Here is an 18,995-nt window from a genome sequence, read left to right as displayed (position 1 = left end):
GCGGACGGTCACGTGGTGTGGGTGTCATGGCGGCGTCCTTGCTGAGTTGTGACCGCCGTCCGTGAGAAGCCATCAGTGAGCCAAGGCGCAGCCCCGGCCGAATCGGTGGCAACTTCGCGGTCGGTTGGTCAGCCAGCCAGCGGCTTTGAGGGAGGGAGGCCGGAGTCTGGAGTCCGGCGGCCATGGGCACCGTCCAGGCGCGGGTAAGGAGTGACCCGAAGGCCCAGCGTCTGGGTGGAAGGAGTGTGGAGATTCTTTCAGAGTCTGACAGCCGAGCCCACGCTGCCAATGGAACCAGGCATTCTCATTCAATTGGCACATCTTTTTTTTCAGATCTTTGCTGAAATTGCACATTTTATGCATGCCTTAAAAGGATAGATTTAGGGACGTTCCATTTAAATATAAAGAAGTAATTTCAAGAAAAAAATGTTCTTGGGATGCGGCAAATGTTTGCAATTTTTCTTTTCATTGGCTTCATTTTGGGATATAAACATCATTGGCAAGGCAATTATTCATTTCCCATTTATAAATGGAAATGTGGGTGGTGAGCTGTTGGTTTGGACCACTACAGTCCATGTGGTGTAGATAAACCCACGGGGCTATTTTTTGTAACGGTTTGATGGAACTGAGACTTAGGCCATTTCAAAGGGAAGTTAGAAGTCAACCACATTGTTATTATTCATTATTAATCACCTTGAGAGTGTGCTAGCAGATTAGCTCAGTGCAGCCTTATGACTTTGGCATGATTATGTTTCCATTACGTTGCTACTCATGACTCTTGGTTTAGGTTGTAGACTGGGAGATGTTGAGGTTTTAGTAAATTGTTGTAGTGCCTTTAGATTGCAAATAATACAGATGGATTGTGCCAATAATGGTGGAGGTTGTGAATAGTGAGTTTAGTTGCAAGGATAGATTCTGAATGTTGAGGTCATTGACTTGTTGAGACTGCACCGGTCCAGATGCATGGTGAGAATGTGGCATCATCCTACTGACTTGAGCCTCATTGACGCTTTGAGGGGTCAAGTGGTGAACTGACTGTTGTAGAATAGCCGGCCTCAGCCCAACTCTTATAGCTGTGCTATTGAGAAGTTGTTTGCTCCATTTAAAATCTTACCAGTTTTCATTTCACAATGTTGATAGTGGCAAGACTTCCATAATTGAAGGTAATGGAGAGTTAAATGTTTAGATTATCAGGATCTCCCAAATTACGTGACAATTTTGTAATCACTATTGTTATTTTGATGACTGTAGCAGCCAGTTTGTAAATGTGTACAAGAACTTTCAGACAGCAAATGAGATAAATGACCAGCTAATCTGTTTTTGTGGGGTTTGAAGAGTGAATGTTGGCCAGGATACTTGGAGAACCTCCTACTTTTCTGAATATTTGGAGCATGTCTTGTGCTCAAGTCCTGAAGTTGGATTTGAGCCCAAGATCGTCTACCAGAAAGTTACCTCTGAGAGAAGTCAACAATTGAAGATTTCCTCTGGTGGGCAGCAAGGTAGCACAGTGGGTAGCACAGTTGCTTCACAGCTCCAGGGTCCCAGTTCGATTCTGGCTTGGGTCACTGTTTGTGCGGAGTCTGCACGTTCTCCCTGTGTCTGCGTGGGTTTCCTCCGGGTGCCTCGGTTTCTTCCCACAGTCCAAAGATGTGCAGATTAGGTGGATTGGCCATGATAAATTGCCCTTGGTGTCCAAAAAAGTTGGATGGGGAATAATTGTTTTGCATTAAAAATCATTAGATCTGTTGATTAGTTGGCTAGTTACATTTTGGTTACTGAAGTGATAACATCCAACAATGATGTACTAAGTGTTGGTCTGGACTGAGGGGAAACTGGTGTCACTGGGTCCTTAATCTCAATTCTGAGTTGTAGCTAAGTCAGTGGAGTAGGTTCACATTTTCCTACATTACAGTTACAAAAAACCTGTGAATAGGTCAACTGTCAAAAGGGGAGTTGTCTAATAATTCCAGAAAGCAGGAAATGGGGCAGTTGTTAACAAGGACACCTGAAAATAGAATAAAGCTGCTTGTGTGAGTTAGCCGACATATAAATTGGAAGCTAATGAAAGACCTTATGATTTATGATGAGGAATTTTTGGTGGTGACTATGGAATGAGCGATCGCACATTTGATAGTTTTCACTCGAGGCAGATTTATTTCGGTCTTTTCCTGAAGTGCGCGGTATTTGAGAGCAAGAGGTGCAGGATTGCCTGGGTAAGGCTTTACTCCTCTGGTGTCGCTGGTAGATCCATCAATGGACTAGGAGTTGTGCTAGAAGGAAAGCTGCTAGAGCAGGAGAGTCTTTGTGGTGTGCCACAGGAAAAGGTGGCGGAGGGCATGGGGACTGCTCTGCCTACCCAGTGGTCGACGGAGCAGTTGGTAGAGTTTATCAATGCTAAGTTACGGCAGCAGAGGAAAAAGGTCCTGGAAGACCTAGCTAAGGTGGTGGAACCACTTCAGTCGGGCATTGAGAGAGTGGAGCAGAGGCTAGAGTCCCAGGGCCTGGTAATCCAGAAAGTGGGGCTGCACGAGGAGCAGTTGGCCCTGTTGGTGACTGAGATAGGAGTGATGCGAGAGAGCCAGAAGAGGATGAAGGAGAAGGTGGAGGATCTAGAGAATCGCTCCAGAAGCCAAAACGTCAGGATTGTTGGGATGCCTGGACATTGAAGATGCAGAGGCCGGGGCTTACGTGGCTAAGGTGCTGGAGACATTCATGGGGGAGGAGGTCTTTGACCGGCCTGGAGGTCAAGAGGGTGTTGTTGATGGCCACAGGCGGGTGATGGTGGTGTGGTGGCACTTGTTTCTGGACAAGGAGAGGATCCTTTGATGGGCGAGGTAGACCAGGAAATGTACCTGGAAAGGGACCGAGCTGAGGGTGTACCTGGACCTAGGAGCAGAGCTGGCGAAGAAAAGGGGTGAGTTTAGCCGGGTTAAGGCTGCCCTTTTTAAAAAGAGGGTGGTTTGGAGTATTGTACCTGGCCCGCTTGTGGAAACGAGAGTATTATTTTGGCACGCCAGAGGAGGTGATAGAGTTTGTGAGGGACAATGGACTGTAAGGACATTGAACTTTGGAGGAGTTTTGTGTGTTCTTCAAAGTTTTTGATAGTGGGTTTTTTGGAGGGCACATTTTTTCATGGGGAATAACAATGGTGAGTGCACTCTATAGGGACGTATGGTCTGGTGGATTGGGAGGGAGGGGAACTGAGTGAGATATGGAGGTTGGAGGCCTTGGGCAGGGGCCATCATGCTAACTGTGGAAGGCGCTCGAGGCGGTGGTTAGGGGGAGTTCATTTCAATTCGGGCGCACAGAAAGGAAGCAGAGCAGGCGGAGATGGTAAGACTGGTGGACAAGATTTTGTGGGTGGATAGGAGATACTCAGAGGTGCCAGAGGCAGGGCTGTTGAAGGAGAGGCAGAGGTCCAGATGGAGTTCGGCCTAGTATCTATGGAGAAGGCGGCGGGGCAGTTACGGTGGGCTACAGGGGCAGTTACGGTGGGCTACAGGGGCAGTATATGAGTACAGGGAGAAGGCGAGCAGGATGTTGGTCCATCAGTTGAGAAAGCAAGAGGCGGTGAGGGAGAATGGCAGAGTGAGGGATGATAAGGGTGCGTGGTAATGGACTGGGAGGGGTGAATAGTGTGTTTGAGACGTTTTATGGAAGGCTGTACGAGTCTGAGCCCCTGGCCGGTGGGGGAGGGGATGTGGTGGTTTTTGGATGGGCTGGAGTTTCCCACCGTGGAGGAGGAACTGGCTGAGGGGGGTGATGGATAGTGTGGGGACGATGTAGGCAGGGAAGGCCCTGAAAGTGAACCCTCGGAAGGCAACGGGCCCAGACGGGATCCCTGGTCGTGCACTCGGAGCCTGCGCGGATCAGCTGGCAGAGGTGTTCATGGTCATCTTTAACCTATCCCTACTCTACTCCGAGGTCCCCACCTGCTTCAAGAAGACCACCACCATACCGATGCCAAAGAAGAACCAGGTAACGTGCCTCAATGACTACCGTCCGGTGGCCCTGATGTCAGTCGTAATGAAGTGCTTCGAGAGGTTGATCATGAAGCACATCACCTCCATACTCCCAGAATGCCTTGATCCACTACAATTCGCATGCCGTCGCAACCGGTCCACAGCAGACTCCATTTCCCTGGCCCGACACTCATCCCTAAAGCATCTCGAAAACAAGGACTCCTACATCAGACTTCTATTTATTGACTCAAGCACCGCCTTCATTACCATAATCCCAGCTAAGGTCATATCAAAGCTCCAAAACCTCGGACTTGGCTCCCCACTCTGCAACTGGATCCTCGATTTTCTGACCAACAGACCACAATCAGTAAGAATGAACAACACCACCTCCTCCACAATAGTCCTCAATACTGGGGCCCCTCAAGGCTGCGTACTTAGCTCCCTACTCTACTCCATGTACACACAAAACTGTGGCAAAGTTTGGTTCCAACTCCATCTACAGATTTGCTGACGATACGATCATAGTGGGCCGGATCTCGAATAACGACGAGTCAGAATACAGGAGGGAGATTGAGAACCTAGCGGAGTGGTACAGCGACAACAATCTCTCTTAATGCCAGCAAAACTAAAGAGCTGCTCATTGACTTCAGGAAGCAAAGTACTGGACACACCCCTGTCAGCATCAATGGGGCCGAGGTTGAGATGGTTAGCAGTTTCAAATTCCTCGGGGTGCACATCTCCAAAAATCTGTCCTGGCCCACCCACGTTGACGCTACCACCAAGAAAGCACAACAGCGCCTATACTTCCTCAGGAAACTAAGGAAATTTGGCATGTCCACATTAACCCGTACCAACTTTTATAGATGCACCATAGAAAGCATCCTATCTGGCTGCATCACAGCCTGGTATGGTAACTGCTTGGCCCAAGACCGCAAGGAACTTCAGAGAGTCGTGAAAACCGCCCAGTCCATCTCACAAATCTGCCTCCCATCCATTGACTCCATCTACACCTCCCGCTGCCTGTGGAAAGCGGGCAGCATAATCAAAGACCCCTCCCACCCGGCTTACTAGCTCTTCCAACTTCTTCCATCGGGCAGGAGATACAGAAGTCTGAGAACACGCACGAACAGCTTCTTCCCCACTGTTACCTGACTCCTAAATGACCCTCTTATGGACTGACCTTATTAACACTCACCCCTGTATGCTTCATCCGATGCTGGTGCTTATGTAGTTACACTGTACCTTGTGTTGCCCTATTATGTATTTTATTTTATTCCCTTTTCTTCCCATACACTTAATGATCTGTTGAGCTGCTCGCAGAAAAATACTTTTCACTGTACCTCGGTACACGTGACAATAAACAAATCCAATCCAATCCCTGGGGCTGAATGGGTTCCCAGTGGAATTTTATAAAACGTTTTGGGGCTGACCTGGGGCCACTGCTGGTGAGGGTGTATAAGGAAGAGGGGGGAACTCCCCACTACGTTGTTGCAGGCTTGCATTTCCCTGATATTAAAGAAGGATAAGGATCCTGAGCTGTGTGGGTCGTACCGCCCGACATCATTGCCCTGCTGGGGGACATAAAGAGTAAGTGGGAGGAGGAGACGGGGCAGAGACATTGTGGAGGTTGAATGTGTCTTCATCGTGTGTGAGGCGAAGCCTCATTCAGTTTAAAGTGATACATAGGAGGTATATGACGGTAATACGGATGAGTAGGTTTTTTGGGGGAGTAGAGAATAGGTGTGTTCGGGGAGGCCTGCGAATCACATTCACATGTTCTGGCCATGACTAAGGTTGAAGGGATTCTGTCAGATGTGATGTCTGAGGTGATGGGGGTGGAGGTGGTCCCGAGTCCAGAGGTGGTGATATTCGGAGTGTCGGGAGTCCAGGGAGCGAGACAGGCCGACATCTTGGCCTTTGCCTCCTGATAGCCCGGAGGCGGATTTTGCTTGGGTAGCGGGACTCGGAGCTACTGAAAACGGGGATGTGGGTGAGTGACCTTGCGGAATTCCTGAGGCTGGAGAAGGTCAAGTTTGTCTTGAGGGAGTCGGTGGATGGGTTCACCCGGAAGTTGAAGCCATTCATTGATTTATTTAAGGAGGTTTGAGGGGTCAGTAATGGGGAGGGGGTGGGGGAGAGATGGGGAGTAAGGGAGTTTAAAATCGGGTAGGCAGGATGTGAAAGGGGGTGGTATTTGGTTGTTTATAAAGGTGTTTGGTTGTTCTTCTGCCTTTGTTTGTATGAAAATATTTGAATAGAATATTTAACAAAAAAAACAGATCCAATGCTGAGTTTGGGGACATGGTTTGTATCCTATGTGCTCACTGTTCTTCATTATTTTGCTTCAGTGAAGAATTTATTTCCGAGAATGAATCATGTGTAGAAACAAGTACATATTTGGCATGCATCTGCGGCCCCGATCATGCATTTCAAACATATGGGAAGGGCACCTACAAGTTTCTGAAAATTATGCAGTGAATTCAGTTCTGGGAGACATACGTGACCTGAATCTGACTCTTCTGAAGTTAACCCTGCACCCTAGGATGTAACCATGTTGTATTTCCCAAAATAGTGACTGGTTTTGTTGTAGTATTGAGTAAAATTAATGCTTCAAATTCTAAAATAAATGGTTTTTTTTGTTAATGCGCAGCCATAAAGATTTTTCAAAATAAATTTAGAGTACCCAATTATTTTTATTCCAATTAAGGGGCTATTTAGTGTGGCCAATCCACCTAATCTGCACGTTTCTGGGTTGTGGGGGTGAGACCCACGCAGACACTAGGAGAATGTGCAAATTCCACATGTGAACCAGGGACAGGACCGAACTTGTGTTCTCATCGCCATGAGGCAGCAGTGCTAAACGCTGCGCCATGCCACCCAGCCATCAAGAAGTAAACATCTGACACTTATTTATGCAATTTTTAATTTAAACTTATTTTGCCTGGCTGTTTATGCCGACCTTCTCTGGTATAATCTAGGACCTGCAACTTCGTCAACAACCCAGTAACAAAAAATTTGGAAAACTATATTTCCACGATCGAACACCCCTTTAAGACCTCTTTCTCTTTTATTTATTTTTTAAATTTTGGACATCAACTGTTCATTGATGCATTGTCACTGTTCCTGGCTGTCATTTTCCAGAGCCCTGAGCTGCTGTCTTTCCAGACTCTTTTAGAATATGGAGAACTGTTCTGGCATTGGATCCATCATAACAATTTATTTTGTTCATTGAATACAAATGTTTCCTGGATAAGTTGAGAGGGAAAAACCAAAATGTACAGTTATTGAAGATCCTGGGCTGGAGCGATTTTTGAGTTCACCATTTTTTTGCTGTTATTGTATCCTGTAAATATGTGCCTTTGCAAATACAATGCTGCAGATTAAAAAAAATATATATACAACTCTTTCAGAGCTTGGAACCCCTTCCTGTGAGTGGGCCGGATTTATCGCCTTCACTGGATGAAGCAGAAACAGTTGAGGTGGAACCTGAAACCAAGCAGGAGGTCCTAGAAAATAAAAGAGTGAGAAACTTATTTATTTCATTTTGTTGTTGTTGAATGTTGTGATGATTGGAACAAGAGATTTTGTCTTTGAATTCCCTCACCTGGTGATGTGAGCTGTGCGGTGAACTGCAGGCTGAGTGCTAAAACGGTTAGCAAATCCCATAAATCATGTAACGATGCGAATGGTGAAATTAGCCCAGTGTATAAGCTGAGTCTGGGTCCGCAAATCATTGTAAAAGCCCAGGGTTCATTCCAACCCGTTGAAATTGCCAGCACATCCTCACTGTCTGTTTGCTTTCACTATATCCTTTCAGCACTCGTCGTGAATCTGAGAGATTTGGATACTGTCTGTTTGCTTTCAGCACTCGTTGTGAATCTGAGAGATTTGGATACTATAAAGCTTTTCTCCTGCTCAACAGTCTTCAATTCTGAACCCTGTTTCGTGTTCTGCAGCACATACATTAGGTTTAATTCATCTTCAGTAAATTACATTTTGATTTAATCTTGCTCGTTAAATCCTAAAATGGCGGCACGGTAGCATGCTGGTTAGCACTGTTGCTTCACAGCGGCAGGGACCCGGGTTCGATTCCTGGCTTGGGTCACTGCGGAGTTTTCACGTTCTCCCCATGTCTGTGTGGGTGTCCTTCGGTGCTCCAGTTTCCTCCCACAGTCCAAAGATGTGCAGGTTAGGTGGATTGGTCACGCTAAATTACCCATGGTGTCCAACGGTTAGGTGGGGTTGCTGGGTTACGGGGATAGGCTGAAGGTGTGGGCTGAGGTAGGGGTGCTCTTTCAGGGGCCGGTGTCGACCCGATGGGCCAAATGGCCTCCTTCTGCACTGTTCTATGACAAACGAATCAGTCTAGTTTATTAATTCCACTGTTTACTTCTTCATTTTAATGTGTTGGAGATTCTGTTATCATTACTGCTTCAAGTTATTGCTTGTTGAGTGCTTTGTAGATTTACTCTGATTACCCTGTAATCACAGACTTATTCTGCTGGTAAACTGCATTTGGAGCTTCTTCAGATCTTGTCATCTTCCCCATACGTGAAGCTGTGTATGGTAACATAAATATGAAGCTGAGTTTCCTTTGTTTCTACAGCAAAACGAGGAGGTGTCTTTGTTCAACAGCACCCCACCCCCACCACTACCACTGTTGTTTGATCCAGCCAATTGACCTTCAACTGTACCATGCAGAAAGGATCGAAACTGCTCATTTGAGTTATCTGTTAACACAGTAATTTAATTTTATTCAGTACTGGAGTTGTTACTGGCACATCTTTAAATACAATATTAAATGCACGTCAAACCACTAATGAATGAAATGTCATTTTATCCCGCCTGACTCCTTCAATGAATTCTTAAGTTCCCAAAATTGGATTCCTTGCATAAGAATCCTTGGGACCTTATTATTGTTCTCCCAAGCCCCATAAACTAATTTATGGTTGTAAGATCGGTCATGTTTAGATTTGTATTATGGGCACCAAGGTGGCGCAGTCGTTAACACAGCTGCCTCACGGCGCTGAGGTCCCTGGTTCAATTCCGGCTCTGGGTCACTGCCCGTGTGGAGTTTGCACATTCTCCCCATGTTTGCGTGGATTTCGCCCCCACAGCCCAAAAATTGTCCAGGATAAGTGGATTGGCCACACTAAATTGCCCCTTAATTGGAAATAATGAATTGGGTACTCTGAATTTTTAAAAAAATGTTTGGGTTTCTGTTGTAAGGAATTAAACTCCAGTTGGAGGAAAGGGAAATAGCTTTTCAAAATTTGATTTGTACATTTTTATTTTTTATTTCAAAGAATTTCCAAGTTGAATTGTTGGTCATGCTATCTTTTCTTTCCCATTTTAGGTGATTGTTCAGCATGTGCACATTGACGGAGTCAGCAGAACTAAAGATGATCTCTTGGTTTATGAAATCGCTGATGTATTCAAAGCTAAGAATCTTATTGAAGTAAGTGTACCCATGTGGGCTGAAGAGCCTGTTCTGTGCTGTATTTTCTATGTTAAAAATTACAAGAACAAATTTGCATTAAGTGTTAGGCTCTGGACTTTTCCAGGCCCTGTTCTAAACTATGTTAGTCAAACTTTAGGAGAATATGGTTTGTATTTCAACTCAAATAAGAACCCAGGGCACAATGTTTGGAGAAAAGTGCCTGAAAAATAATTAAGTGGGCAATACCATCCTTATGCTGCATTTGCTTTTGCTATAGTCTCTGGTCCCTTGGGAGATTCATGCACTGTAAAACCTAGGGTTTTCCCCTGCTCAATAGCTTTAAGTGGACACATGGCTGGACACATGTTTGATGTTCTGTACCACAGGCATAAAACTTCATTTATCTTTATTAAATGACATAGGCCAGACATGTGCCCACGTTCCCCAAAATGTTCCAAAGGTTGACTTGTAAACTTTTTCCTCATCCAAGGTCCTAGCACCTTCTCATGTTTTTTGTATCGTAACATTTTTCCTCGATGGTGTCTGTTATCCATATCATTAATAAAGATGGTGAAGATAAGAGGTTCTAATGCCAATTTAATAGTGACCAGTTCACTTACAAAATGATTGCCATTAATAACAACTTTTAATGGCAGTGCGATCAGCTGCTTATCCAATCAAGTCCCACAGGATTCTATCTTATTAAATAGCCTTTCATGTTTTATTCCAACTTGTAATACAGAATGGCTTCTTGATTTTCTTACATCGTGATTTAATTTATCAACTGATTAAATCAAAGTGCAAAGTAATAGCTGGAGACGTGTGCCATATTAGAGGGTGAAACCCTTGCATCTTAATTGCCTTTCTGACTCTTTTAACTGCATTAGACATTAATTAAGTAAATAACCAACTAAATGAAAGTTACCAACACATTTTCTCTGCTTTTGATGCATCTTCAGGTTGAAAAGCACAAAATAAGTAAAGTTGCTGCTAAATACAACTTGAGGATATTTGCTTCTAAGATGTCATTAAATCAGTGAAAGTTTAGGGCCAGCCACTGTAGATATTTTAATATAAATTTTATCTACTGATATTTTTTAGCAGGACACCCGAGTCAAAATAAATAAACTATATTTTATAATCAATCTATTAAACACCGAAGTATAAAAGATGAACTTTCATTTAGTACCCCTCAGTGTTTGATAAGTCAATTGATTACTTTTGAGATGTTCTCAATATTGCATACACAGCAGCCAATTTACATTCAGCAAGATCCCAGAGTTAAATTAGGGACCAATTACATTTGTTAGTGATATTGGTTAGATAATAAATATTGTTTGGAACATGAGAAGACCTCCTCTGCTCTTCTCCAAGCTGTACCATGAATCTTTTATGTCCACGCAACAGGCAGGGTTTGGGTCTCATCTGAAAACTTGTGCCTGGGGTGGCTCGGGACTCCCTCAGTACTGCACTGTGTCAACCAAGATTATGCAATCAAATTTCTGGAGTTGAGGTTGACACAGTGATCTTCTGACTAAAAGGCGAGTGTGTTACCGCTGAGCCAAAGCTGGCACCTGAACAGAACAGACCTACATGAACTGAAATTGTGGAACTCCAATTGTAATGGAGACATTATTAGTGTGCTGTGTCAAGTCGAAGAATGCCGAAAGAAGCCTTGCATGAATATCAGAGCATTTTGATGTTGGGCGTTCTAGCTATTTAAGTACATTGTTTCGATAACTGAATGGAATATTTCAGCCCTTGTCACAGTGTATATTCTGAATCAGGGTTGTAGAGTCATAGTCATTTTGGCATTTCATACACATACACCAAAGTACAATGTCATCACTCCTAATAGGTCAGCGAAAGATTTCCATGGTCAAGGTCAGTTGGAACAGAATCAACCCAGGCTCTAGCAATAACTTTAACTGATGGGTGAAACAGATCTCTGCAGCTGTTTGTTTGCTCCTGTGGCAGTCTTTCCTCCATTTTATAAGGAAGTTGTTAGCACTACTGCCTCACAGTGGCAGGGATTCAGGTTCGATTCTGGCCTTGGATGACTGGGCAATTGCACGTTCTCCCTGCGTCTGCGTGGGTTTTCTCCGGATGCTCCGGCTTCCTTCCACAGTCCAAAGATGTGCAGGTCGTGGATTGGCCATGATAAAATTGCCCCTTCGTGTCCAGGGATGTGCAGGGTAGGTGGGGTTATGGTGTTATAGGATAGGACGGGGGAGTGGGATAGGGTGTTCTTTCAGAGGGTCGGTGAAGACTCAATGGGCCGAATGGCCTTCTGCACTGTAGGGATTCTATGTTGATTGTTTATAGAATTATTGATTGACCTCTTTATTATTCTCATTCTTTTGATTTTTCGCCTAGGCAAGACGACCTTTCTTGAATCTGTACTTTTCTCGTCTGGAAAATGCATGCAATCCTCAAAGGCTACAGTAATCTTTTTAATACAGTTGAATTTTTCCCCCCTGAAACCAATCCATGCAATTATCGCCAAATACAAGGAAACTTGGCAAGGGTAATTCTAGAAGGTGGCACTAAAGTTGAATTTCATAACTTAAGAAACTAGTCCCTTGTTTCACTTGTTTAACTAAATGTTATTTTGTTTTCTATCTTTTTTTTAAAAAAAAGGTGATGAAGAAGTCTCATGAAGCTCGTGAACGGCTGCTTCGCCTAGGAATTTTCAGAAATGTGGAAGTCCTCATTGATACAACCATGGGTAATTCTCTAACTTTCTATCGCTTAGTGATGATATCACCTTGGCTGACTGCAACCAAACAAAGGTCCAAACCTGAAAGTGGCTGTCTTTTTGATTATTTTATCTGCTTCCCCTACCACCCCAATTCAGCCTGTTGCTACTTTCGCTCAAAAGCATCTCTGTGAGACTAATAATTTGTCTGGAGGCATCTATTTATATCTTCCATCTATTTATATTATTTATTCCATTCTTCAGACTTGCTCGCCCCCTGTGCTGGGTCCAATAATTCCTAAATCTGGCGACTATGCTGTAACCACTGCTTATCAAGAGGGCTAATTGTTTCTAATCATCTGGAACTTTGTAAACTGTGTTCCTTCCCTCTTGAGGTTAGATGCAATGTATGTTAAGAATTCTTAAAATGGTTGTTAGAGCTCAGAAGCGCAGTGTTTTAAACATTTCTTGCTTGGACCTGTTCTACCACTCCCAAGGTTTGTGCAGTAACCTGCTTTTGTTTTCTTAATGCATTTTGTTGCTATTAAAGGTGAGGAGGCACTAGCCGAGGGATTGGACGTGATCTTTGAAGTGAAGGAAATGAGACGATTAACTGGGAGCTACAACACTATGGTTGGAAATAATGAAGGCAGTATGGTAAGACAACCTTTTATAGCATTAATTACAACGTGCAACTGCAATAGCAGTTTCCAATTTCTTTCTTTTTGTTTATAGGTTTTGGGTCTAAAACTGCCCAATCTATTTGGTCGCGCAGAAAAGATAACTTTTCAGTTCTCCTATGGAACAAAGGAGACCTCCTATGGCCTATCGTACTTTAAACCGCAGCCAGGAAATTTTGACAAAAAGTAAGTAGTTATAAATTGATTAAATTATTTCATAATCTTTCTCCCACAAAAATGAACCCAATATCGTAGAAACTTGCACAACAGAAGGAGATTGTTCAGCCCATGATACTTGTGCTCTTGGAAAGAGTAGCCATGGTAGTTGCATACCCTTACTTTTTATCTGTAACCCTGTACATATTTCACGGTCTCTTTTTTTTAAACAAACAATTTTTAATGAGGTAGTTTTGGCATAACAACCACAGTACAAAAACAATAGAGTACAAAGAACAGTAATCAAAAGGCAACCGCCGACATCCGTCCCTCCAAGGCCCGCCTATTTAACCCCCTACTCTATACTATCCTAACCCCCCCGCTGACTATTAATTCTCCGCAAAGAAGTCAATGAGTGGTTGCCACCTCTGGGGGAACCCTGACACTGACCCTCTCAAGGCGAACTTGATCTTTTCCAGGCCGAGAATGCTCACCATATCGGTGAACCAGGCCTCTGACTTCAGAGGCCTAGACTCCCTCCAAGCCAGTAATATCTGTCACCGGGCTACCAAGGAGGAAAAGGCCAGAACATCTGCCACTCTCTCCTCCTGAACACCCGGGTCTTCCAACACCCCAAAAGTCGCTGGACTCATTTCCACCCTTGTCTTCAATACCCTGGATATGACATCCGTGAACCCCTGCCGATAATCTCTCATTTTTGGGCATGCCGAGAACACGTGGACATGGTTCGCTGGTCCACCCGCACACCTGACACACTTGTCTTCCACCCCAAAAAATCTACTTATCCGGGCCGCTGTCATGTGCACCTGGTGCGCCACCTTAAATTGGATCAAGCTGAGCCTTGCGCATGTAGCGGTCGAGTTGACCCTCCTCGGCGCCTCCTCCCAAAGGCCATCTTACATCTCATCCCCCGGTTCCTCCTCCCACTTGCCCTTCAGCTCTTTTATATGCATCTCGTCCGCCTCCATTAATTCTTTGTAGATGTCCGAGACGCTCCCTCCCCCACCCCCCCACCCATCCCCTAGACACTACCCTTGTAAGGGGTAGGTCTTGCCTCACAAGACTTATTGAATTCTTTGAGGAGGTGACCAAGCACAAGGATGAAGGTAAAGCAGTGGATGTGGTGTACATGGATTTTAGTAAGGCATTTGATAAGGTTCCCATTGGTAGGCTTATGCAGAAAATAAGGAGGCTTGGGATAGTGGGAAATTTGGCCAGTTGGATAACGAACTGGCTAACCGATAGAAGACAGAGAGTGGTAGTGGATGGCAAATATTCAGCCTGGAGCCCAGTTACCAGTGGTGTACCGCAGGGATCAGTGCTGGGTCCTCTGCTGTTTGTGATTTTCATTAATGACTTGGATGAGGGAGTTGAAGGGTGAGTCAGTAAATTTGCAGACGATACGAAGATTGGTGGAGTTGTGGATAGTGAGGAGGGCTGTTGTCGGCTGCAAAGAGACATAGATAGGATGCAGAGCTGGGCTGAGAAGTGGCAGATAGAATTTAACCCTGAAAAGTGTGAGGTTGTCCATTTTGGAGGGACAAATATGAATGCAGAATACAGGATTAACGGTAGGGTTCTTGGCAATGTGGAGGAGCAGAGAGATCTTGGGGTCTATGTTCATAGATCTTTGAAAGTTGCCACTCAAGTGGATAGAGCTGTGAAGAAGGCCTATGGTGTGCTAGCGTTCATTAGCAGAGGGATTGAATTTAAGAGCTGGGAGGTGATGATGCAACATCCTGGTACAAAACCTTGGTAAGGCCACATTTGGAGTACTGTGTGCAGTTCTGGTCGCCTCATTTTAGGAAGGTTGTGGAAGCTTTGGAAAAGGTGCAAAGGAGATTTACCAGGATGTTGCCTGGAATGGAGAGTAGGTCTTACGAGGAAAGGTTGAGGGTGCTCGGCCTTTTCTCATTAGAATGCAGATGGATGAGGGGCAACTTGATAGAGGTTTATAGGATGATCAGTGGAATAGATAGACAGTCAGAGACTTTTTCCCCGGGTGGAACAAACCATTAAACGGGGACATAAATTTAAGGTGAATGGTGTAAGATATAGGGGGGATGTCAGAGGTAGGTTCTTTACCCAGAGAGTAGTGGGGGCATGGAATGCATTGCCTGTGGAAGTAGTTAAGTCGGAAACATTAGGGACCTTCAAGCGGCTATTGGATAGGTACCATGGTAGAATGATGGGGTGTAGATTAATTTGTTCTTAATCTAGGACAAAAGTTAGGCACAACATCGTGGGCCGAAGGGCCTGTTCTGTGCTGTATTTTTCTATGTTCTATGTTCTAGCTTGAATCCCTCTTAGTGGCAGGAGTGGGAAGGATGATACCTGCCTGCGCAGAAAGTCCCGCACCTGAAGATATCTAAAATAATTTACTGCTGCCAACCCAAACTCATCCTCCACGCCCTCAAGCTGGGGAAGCTCCCTTCCAGAAACTGATCCCCCCATCTTCTCAATTCCCGCCCTTTGCCATACCCGAATTCCCCACCTAGGCTCCCAGGAGCGAACCGATGATTGTCACATATTGGGGACCAAACCTTGCACCAACGTACCTCCTCCACTGACCCCAGATCCTCAGGGCCGCCACCACCACGGGACTGGTAGAATATCTCGCCGGCGGGAAGGTTCCATTATCAGCATCCCCAAGCTGGTGCCCCTGCATGAGGCTGCCTCCATCCGCTCCTAAGCCGCCCCGTTCCCACTACCCACTTCCTTATCGCAATGTTGGCTGCCCAATAATTACTAAAATTTGGCAGGGCTAGCCCTCCTCCCCCTGATACCCCTCGAGCATCATTTTTTTTACCCGTGGGGACTTAACCCGCCCAAACAAAGCCCAAAATAATTTTGTTGATCCTCTTAAAAAAGGACAGCGGGATAAAAATCGGGAGGCATTGGAACACAAATACAAATCTCGGCAATATCGCCATCTTAACCGTCTGCACCCTCCCCGCCAGTGACAGCAGGAGAGCATCCCATCTCCGAAACTCGCCCCTCATCTGCTCAACCAGCCGGGACAGGTTTAACTTGTGTAACCGGCCCGAGTCGCGCGCCACTTGTATCCCCAGATATCTAAAATTGTCTCCCACTAACGGTAACTCCCCCAGCTGGCCCTCCTGACCTCTTGCCTGGAATACAAACATCTCACTCTTTGTCATATTCAATTTGTATCCTGAAAACCGGCCAAATTCCCCCAGAATCGCCATAATCTCCCTCAACCCTGCCCCTGGATCTGTTACATATAGGAGTAAGTCATCTGCATACAGCGGTACCCTATGCTCCCCCCCCTTCCCCCCAACCAGCCCTTTCCAGTCCCTAGAACCTCTCGGAGCAATTGCCAGCGGCTCTATGGCTAAAGCGAACAGCAGTGGGGAGAGGGGACATCCCTGTCTTATCTTGTCCCCCGGTGCAGCGTAAAATAGTCCGTGGTCTTATCTGTCCTTATACTGGCTTCCAGGGCTTGGTACAACAACCTGACCCAGTTGATAAAGCCCCTCCCAAACCCAAACCTTCCCAGCACCTCCCATAGATTATCCCACTCTACCCGGTAAAACGCCTTCTCTGCGTCCATGGCCACAATTACCTCAACTTCCCTTTTCTCCGGGGGCATCATAATCACATTAAGCAGCCTTCTTATACTGGTTACCAACTGCCTACCCTTGACAAATCCGGTTTGGTTCCTCATAATCACCTCCGGCACACAATCTTCAATCCTGGAGGCCAACACCTTGGCCAGCAATTTAGCGTCCACATTAAGCAACGAGATCGGCGTATAGCTCCGGGTTCTTGTCCCGCTTCAATATTAATGAGATGGTGGCCTGTGACATCGCCAGGGACAGCACCCCTCTATCCCTTGCCTCATTAAAAACATTAACCAGCAACAGTCCTAATATCCCCGAAAATTTCTTGTAAAATTCCACTGGGAACCCATGTGGCCCCAGAGCTTTATCCGACTGCATCGCCTTCAAGCCCTCAGATATTTCTTCGGCCCTAATCGGAGCCCCCAACTCGCCCTACCCACCCTCGGGAAAGTCAACCCGTCCAGAAAGCGTTTCATCTCCTCTGGTCCCGTGGGGGTTTTCCGAGCGATAGCACATTCTTCATTATCAAAAGCCTATTCAATTCCAGTTTAAATTTATTTAGGGGATCACGGTAGCACAGTGGTTAGCATGTTTGCTTCACAGCGCCAGGGCTGCAGGTTTGATTCCCGGCTTGGGTCACTGTCAATGCGGAGTCTGCACATTCTCCCGTGTCCGAGTGGGTTTCCTCCAGGTACTCCGGTTTCCTCCCACAGTCAAAAGATGTGCAGGTTAGGTGGATTTGCCATGCTAAATTGTTCTTAGTGTCCAAAAAGGTTAGGTGGGGTAACTAGGTTACGGGGATAGGATTGAGATGTAGGCTTAGGTAGGGTGCTCTTTCCAAGAGCTGGTGCAGACTCGATGGGCCGAATGGCCTCCTTCTGCACTGTAAATTCAATGATTCTATTCGCCCCTTTCCTCCATGTTAAAAAAAAACAATGGCAGAAGATTTGCTGCTTTCAAAACAAAATGTGATGTCAACTATCTCCAAAAGAGTTTTTAATTAGAAAAAGAATGTGTTTGGGCTCTTTAATTTGTGCATGTTTTACTCAGCACATAATGTATAATAAATGACTAACTTCCCAGAGGAGATGTACATTTTTTTTGTACCTTTCCAGAATAGTTTAAGGTTCCCATAGACATTACACAGAAAATGCAACATCCACCACTCTCCACCCCTCCTCCAGCACCATTCCTCTTTGGGAAGGATTGGGGTATTATATAATGTAAATATTATAGCAATGCAAACATTAGTCCAAAATTGCTGTGAAAACTATGGTGAGACAAATGGCACTTGTCATTATTTAAATGCAAATGTTACAGCAAATGCAGGAAAGTGCAGATGCACAATTAAACATGGAAATTGAGAAGTTGCTATCTGAGATGTGCAGCTCAGCTGCACCCCTAAAAACAGCACCCAGCCGTCTGGCTCTTTATTCAAATACATTGAGCGGCAGGAAGTCTCTGCACTTGTACTGTGGATATAAAATAAAATTGCCACAGAAAATTCAGTCAAGTATAAATACCCTTGTAACACAGCGATAAGTGTTACTTACTGCCAAGCAATCTCTGGCATGAAAAGCAACTATCTCGTGTGGAGTTTCATGCTTCAGATTTTTTGTTGGAGATTCAAAATGTTTTATTTAAGCTGTGTCCCTCCTTTTTTTTCTCTCTCTTTACCTCTCTATTTCTCCTTCAGCTGATTTGATATTCACCATTCTAAATTATATTTCCTTGTTTATACCATGGGTTATTAATTTCACAATTCTTCAGTTGGATTAGTTCAGGATATTAACAGTTGTGTGTCGTTGCCATTCAGATCCCGGATGCCCTATAGATGCTGCTGCCACTGTTTCCATTTTGCGTTTCTAGCAATTTTCACTGAAATATTATCGATATTAAATGGGCATGGGAACATCCAACGAAAGGCAGCCATGGTTTCTAGACGTGTTAAATAGATTTTTGGGTCATTATTTTCTTATTCATTTTTCCTGTTTTTCCTTGGCACTCATCAATTTTCACCCTTCGTTTTCTACAAGCTTTGGCTCCTGACTCTGGTACAGTTCAATAAGTGCCAGTCATGGCCAAGCCTTGGTCGTCAATGTGCATCACTTGATTAGGAGGGTACAAGATTATACCTAAGTTTTTAATTCTGTTCTCCTCAAATGTGGATGCAACAATTTTTTTAATGGGATGTGGGCATCACTGGTTGGGCAGTGCTTATTGCCCATCCCTAGTTGCCCTTCAGAAGGTGGTGGTGAGTTGCCTTCTTTAATCACTGCAGTCTTTGAGGTGTAGGTGCACCCACTGTGCTGTTAGTGAGGGAGTTCCAGGATTTTCCCCCACGAGTGAAGGAATGTCGATATATTTCCAAGTCGTTGTCCCTCCACGACTTGGAGGGACACCTCCAGGTGGTGATGCTCCTAGGTATCTGCTGCTCTTGTCATTCTAGATGGT

The 18,995-nt window shown here is 45.0% G+C and overlaps 1 protein-coding gene across 1 annotated transcript in view; it reads left to right on the top strand.

Moving 5' to 3' along the window:
• LOC119955213 (sorting and assembly machinery component 50 homolog) overlaps positions 1-18,995 on the top strand; it is a 33,518-nt gene continuing 14,523 nt past the window's right edge. The window contains exons 1-6 of the mRNA XM_038781227.1: positions 1-203; positions 7,373-7,483; positions 9,319-9,420; positions 12,043-12,130; positions 12,651-12,757; positions 12,836-12,966. Coding sequence (XP_038637155.1) covers positions 183-203; positions 7,373-7,483; positions 9,319-9,420; positions 12,043-12,130; positions 12,651-12,757; positions 12,836-12,966 — 560 coding nt within the window. The 5' untranslated portion in view covers positions 1-182. The remainder of the gene's footprint in view (positions 204-7,372; positions 7,484-9,318; positions 9,421-12,042; positions 12,131-12,650; positions 12,758-12,835; positions 12,967-18,995) is intronic.

This window comes from Scyliorhinus canicula, chromosome 20 (genome assembly GCF_902713615.1).
Source record: "Scyliorhinus canicula chromosome 20, sScyCan1.1, whole genome shotgun sequence".
Lineage (NCBI taxonomy): Eukaryota > Metazoa > Chordata > Chondrichthyes > Carcharhiniformes > Scyliorhinidae > Scyliorhinus > Scyliorhinus canicula.
Note: the sequence above shows the minus strand (reverse complement) of the source record. Positions and strands in the feature narration are given on the sequence as shown.